Raw genomic sequence first — 5,259 nt, 5'->3', positions numbered from 1 at the left:
TGCGTACTTTGTATATGAGGCTCCAGAATCAGAAGTGGTTCAGCAATGTGTGTTTCACCATGTGTGTTGGATGTGCTTGGGATCAGCTGGCAGAGAATCTTGTCTCTGTTTTTGGTGGTGTGTGTTACACGTGGTAGATAGTTACCTGTGCCTATCTTTTTCAAAGACAGGTATTCAGTGACCCTTCAGAAGTACTTGCCCCAGAGGTTTTTGGGGTGTCAGCGACCTTTTCTTGTTGGCCCTTTTGTGAGTAGTACCAGTTGAACTTTACCTGTTTGGTAAAAATTATTTCAAAGGTGGTCTCCAGTGTCTGGGAAGGTTAGTGTGAGCTGTATTACAGCAGTGCTCGTTCGTCCTCTTTTTCTTTTCCTTGCCTTCTGCTGGATATAGAGGTTGCTGAAACTCAGGAGAGTCTGCCAACAGAAATAAGGTGAGGGATGAAGGGACTCAAGGATGATGTTGTGTTTAGGAGACAAACGTCACTCCACAGTCAAGCCTTAGTTGTACATCCACAAAATGTGTTTCCACAGCTGGCGGTGCGGTAAATGCGTTGTTCTGCTGTACTGGCTTTGGCTGAGGGCCCAGAATGGGCAGGACTCCCAGTTAAAGGATCCAGTGGTGCCTTTCATCTCCTGGGTGGCTTTGGGGCTGTTCATCCTCACAATTTTAGACCCTCTCCACTATTCCCTCTCTTGCTATCCCTCCCCCCCAGAAAAATATTCTGACAGAAGAGGCTGGTTACCAGGAAGAGTCATTAGGATCCCACTGGGGTGATAACCCTTCTGCTTTTATTGCAAGTAAATAAAATACTATGAATATGACATTTCACTGGGTACTCCCCCTTACTGCACAGCTGCTACATCCAGTGGGCCCTTCCTGAAAAGGCCCCCTCGACTTTCTTGATGCCAGCAGGGTCCCGCCACGCTGGATGCGGGACAGTGCTGCGGGCCTTTTGGTCCCGTCACCCGCAGCCAGGAGCGGGGGCGGGCCCGGGGCGGAGTGGCACGGCACAGCCCGGCCCGGCCCGGCACAGCCCGCCCCTCTCCCGGCACCTCCTACCGCCTCATGGAGCCGCACGGGCCCGGCTGCCCTGGCAGCGTCCTCTTCGGTGAGCGGCACCGGGGGCCGAGGGACGGGGAGAGGGGGAAGAGAGATACGTGGGGTGTAATAGATGGGGTGGGGAGGAGACATGCTGGGGGTAATAGACCGGGGACAGGAGAGACACGTGGAGGGCGGGAACAGGGAGGTGGGGGGGGAACAGGAAGGTGGGGGGGAAGAGGGAAACTTTGGAGAGTAACAGGGACGGCGTGGAGGCAGAAACGACACGTGGGTGGGGAACAGACCGGGGGAAGGGACGCGTGGGATGCAAAAGAGAGACCTCGGGACAGAGGAGACACACACGAGGGGGAGCAAGAGGACACGTGGGTCTGGAGGGACACGTGGAGGGCATTACTGAGCCCTGGGGGGTTCTGGGCGTGCTGGGAGGTGGGGGGGAGCGAGACACAGTGAGGAAAGAGACACGCGTGTGGCGGGGGCATGGAGAGAGGGCGAGCAGCAGGGGCCCTTGAGTTTTGGGAGCGGTGGATGGGGCAGAGAGACACGTGTATGGGCGGGCTTGGGAGGGAGCAGCCACGTGGTGGGGGTCCTGGGTCGGTCTGGGGGGAGCCGCGTAGGATCTTGGGGTTCTTGTGCGTGCAGGGTACCCACCGGCGGGGCTGGGAACAGCTCTCGCCGGCCACTCTTGCTGGTCTGGTCCACCCCCTGTGCTCCTGCCTCAGCATTTCACGGGTGCCCCATGCGGGGCGGCAGAGCCGTGTCCTCCTCTCGGAGGGGGGTCGGCTGGGGCTGTTAAACTCCCGCAACACGTGGCTCCGCGCTGCTCATGCACGTGTGTGCAAGTAGGCGTGCACACGCGTGTGCGGGGCTGCTCCCGGCCCAAAGCTTCGCAAACATCGCGGCTCAGCAAACGCTTGTATGGAAAAGGGAAGTGGAGCAGCAGCCCCCCAGGCCTTTTGTGCACCTGGATTTTGGTTCTTGCCATGGTGAGCTGAATACATAAGCATGGTTAGGAAGAGATCTTGCCTGGGCTCTGTTTGCTGAGGCTAATTCTTCTCTGTTGCACATGCCAGCTCTGGTATGCGGGACTCAGGTCTGTGTTTTTTCTATCTGTTTCATATTGGTGAATCATCCTGCAATAAGCAAACACACCCAGGGCATTCTGCGTTTCCTTCCTCAGCTGAATACTGATCCTAAGAGCTGAGGACATAATTTTGCATCTCACTTGTTTTTGTAGCTGTTTGGAAGAATATGTAATAAAATCTGTCTCAAGACTTGTTGTGAGTGACTCCAGCTCCCTGCAGCCTGGCCCAGCATCCTCCCCTTGGGTTGTTTCTCATCACTCAAGTCTCACACTCCATGTCTTTGCCTTCACTCTTTCACCAGAGCAAACGTTTAGCTGATGCTGCCTTTTTTGTCTGCTCCCTCTGCTATTGTCCAGAGCCGTGTGTCTTGGCTGTGCTGCTCTCAGGAAGGGATGAGCCTTGTCCTGTCAGTGCTTAGAGGCCTTGAGTGCCTCTGGGCACTGCTTCATGGCAGCCTGGTTTGGGGACACTTTATCCTGGAGCTCAGGGTGCCCTGGCCTGAGGCTGCTCCTGAGCATGAGAAAATAGTGTTTTAGGGATGCTGTGTGCCCAGCCGGGGTTTGCCCTGGGAACCTTTTGCCCCTGGTGCTTGGGGCTACATAATGGCTGCTGCAGCTTTTCTCATCTTCTCTTTCCAGGCTGTGAGCTGACTGCTAGTACCAAATCCTACACATTTCAGGTGGACAAGGAAGATGACTCTGACCACATTTTGGCCTTGTCTGTGGTAAGAGAAATGAGAATTAACTGTGCTTGTCCTCTCCCGCAGTGACCCACAGCCTCACCCGTTTTCCCAGGCTCATTCCACCTTCCCTGGACAGGCTGGACCGGGCACTCCCTTGGTGGAGGTTTCAGCTCTGGCAGCTCTCAGGGCAGGGCGCACAGCTGTTGTGTTTATCCATTGTATGGAGGTGCTTGAGCAAAGCCAGCGGTGGCAAGGGGCTGCTCAGCAGACGAATACTCCAGGCATGGGGTGAAGTATTTTTTCCTTGTATTTGACCTTAATGGAGTGTCCCACTTCCTCCTCACCAGCTGTGTCTCTGGCTTGTTGCTCTCCAAGCCCAGGTACACACAGAGTGTCATTCCTGGGTCTCCCTGGGGGTCACTTTCTGTCCTGGGAGCACAGGACCTGCCAGCATGGACCAGATCAGCAGAAAGTGCAGCCCAGGTGCCATCTCTTGAGGTGGCTGCAGGAACAGCTGTCCCGGCTGGGAGAGACACAGATCCTCCATAGGCACTACAGGGCGATCACTGCAGGCAGGGCTCCATGTTCCCCCAGTGTTATGGAGCAGCATCCTCACACCTTGCACAGCATCTGGGCTGGTAGCATTGCTGTGGGTGACTTGTCCTGTGGAGAGCCCAGGCTGTCCCTGTTGTGCCTTCTGGAAGGGCAGGAGTTCATGATCTCTGCTCCTGCCCAGGTCTGCCTCAGAGATGGTGCCAAGGACGAGTGCAACGTGGTGGAGATCGTGGGACGAAACCACAAGAACCAGGAGATCACTGTGCCTGTGGCAAATCTGAAGTTGTCATGCCAGCCCTTGGTAAGAGGTTGTTTTGAAGGCTCAGGTGGGGGTGCTGCAGGGAACTGGATATCTCTGGATGTTTGTGGACCTTTCCCTAGGATCCTGACTATAAGCTGGTCTGCAGCTCACAGGGAGATGCCCTGGGTAGCCTTGGCCTGGCTGCAGATGCCCTCAGAAGGACATGTTTAACTGGGCCAGGTGCCCTGCCACGGACTGCAGGACATTCAGCTTTTTGCCACTAACTCAGCTTCATCTCTGTTGCTTTGTAGCTGAGTCTGGACAACTTCAAGCTGCAGCCTCCAGTGACCTTCCGCCTGGCAGCGGGCTCTGGCCCAGTACACCTCGCTGGCTGGCATCAGACTGGTATGGACTTGTGTGTGGGGAAAGGCTTGGGAGCAGCGAGGGGTATGGAGGTGCTCCCTCCAGTGCAAATGCCGGCCAGGGAGCCCCTAGGAGATGTGCTTGGTGCTGCCCAGCATGTGTGCTCAGTGCCTCATTTGTGCTGGTTCACGAGGGGCCATCTCTCTGGATTCCTTTCCTGCCGTAAAGCCTTGCATGGGAAAAAGGGTCTGGATGACTCTTGCCATCCCCTTTTCCCATGGCTGACTGCCTCAATTCACCTCTGAGACCTCCCTCCAGCTGGGATACAGCTTATTGCCCCCACAAGCTGCTGTTAAAACTGTTCCAGTGCTCCTCGGGCTGCTCTGCTCTCGGGGTGTCTTGGGGCCAGCTGAGTAACAGTTACTTGTGTGTCCCAGTACACAGGGATGATGCTTCCTTTGAGGAGGATGATGACTTGTCTGAAGAGGAGAAAGAGGAGCTTCCTCCTATCATGCCAGCCAGGAAGCAGAGGAAGAAGCAGTAGCTTATATTCAGGCAAGGTGAGGAGCTGGGCAGCCTCGGAGGATGGATCTGTCTGGCTGTGATGCTGACATGCAAGCATGGGTGGAAGCTGCCCTGCTGCAGGAGGCTGCTGGTCTTAGTCTGGTTCTTCCTCCAGGTACTTGCTGGGAATTCTCTCACCGGATGGCTTTTACCTCAGACACCTCTTGTCAGGACCTCAATGTTTGCTGCTTTATTCTTTTTTTTTTTTTTTTTAACTCTGTTGTAACTTTTTGGGGAGCAGGGGCTGCTTCCAGCACTGGAGTGTCCCCTTTCCCATGGCCCTGGGAGGTTGGTCCCAAAACTGGATGGATGCCACTGGTATAACCCTTCTCCGCCATCCCTGTGCTGGGAATCAGGGATGGAGGAGGTGTGATCCTTGCCTTGTGCCTTTTTACTGTCCTGGACCTCTGCTCTGTGCACACCCTCTCCCTAGCTTTGAAAAACCCAATCCTGGTCCCTACCCCAGCAGACAGACATAAAGCCAGTGGTGGTACAGACAGTTTCACTGATTCTAGTGTATTTGCTTTTCTTTACGCACAATTTGATGGTTTAAAATGCTTGAAAGTGTGAAAATGGGGCCCAAGCTGTGTCCTCAATTGCAGTTATGGTGGGGTGGGAGCTCACAGCCTGTTTGTGATTTGGGGAAGGTTCTGGGTCAATCTGCTTTGTAAAGAACTGTTTTTATACTCTGAATAAAATTCCCTCAGGCATCA

The 5,259-nt window shown here is 54.8% G+C and overlaps 1 protein-coding gene across 2 annotated transcripts; it reads left to right on the top strand.

Annotated features, from left to right (window-relative positions):
- The first annotated feature begins 1,023 nt into the window (after nucleotides 1-1,023).
- Nucleotides 1,024-5,259, top strand: NPM3 (nucleophosmin/nucleoplasmin 3). 2 transcript variants are annotated; one of them, XM_013368501.3, is made up of 6 exons: nucleotides 1,024-1,108; nucleotides 2,780-2,865; nucleotides 3,560-3,679; nucleotides 3,931-4,024; nucleotides 4,420-4,542; nucleotides 4,662-5,259. In XM_013368501.3, the coding sequence occupies exons 1-5, from the start codon at nucleotides 1,066-1,068 to the stop codon at nucleotides 4,524-4,526; spliced, it is 450 nt and encodes a 149-aa protein (XP_013223955.2). In that variant the 5' UTR covers nucleotides 1,024-1,065; the 3' UTR covers nucleotides 4,527-4,542; nucleotides 4,662-5,259. The 2 variants fall into 2 exon arrangements, with proteins under 2 accessions (XP_013223955.2, XP_021149412.2); XM_021293737.2 differs by lacking the exon at nucleotides 1,024-1,108 and adding an exon at nucleotides 1,639-2,042.

Source organism: Columba livia, chromosome 6, assembly GCF_036013475.1.
Source record: "Columba livia isolate bColLiv1 breed racing homer chromosome 6, bColLiv1.pat.W.v2, whole genome shotgun sequence".
Classification (NCBI taxonomy): domain Eukaryota; kingdom Metazoa; phylum Chordata; class Aves; order Columbiformes; family Columbidae; genus Columba; species Columba livia.
Note: the sequence above shows the minus strand (reverse complement) of the source record. Positions and strands in the feature narration are given on the sequence as shown.

Excerpts from the sequence above, each read along its gene's own strand:
- NPM3 (XM_021293737.2), top strand. The coding sequence starts at position 1,883 with ATGCACGTGTGTGCAAGTAGGCGTGCACACGCGTGTGCGGGGCTGCTC. Across the intron at positions 2,043-2,779 it reads GGATTTTGGTTCTTGCCATG|GCTGTGAGCTGACTGCTAGT; the intron begins GTGAGCTGAATA and ends TTCTCTTTCCAG. Across the intron at positions 4,025-4,419 it reads CGCTGGCTGGCATCAGACTG|TACACAGGGATGATGCTTCC; the intron begins GTATGGACTTGT and ends TGTGTGTCCCAG.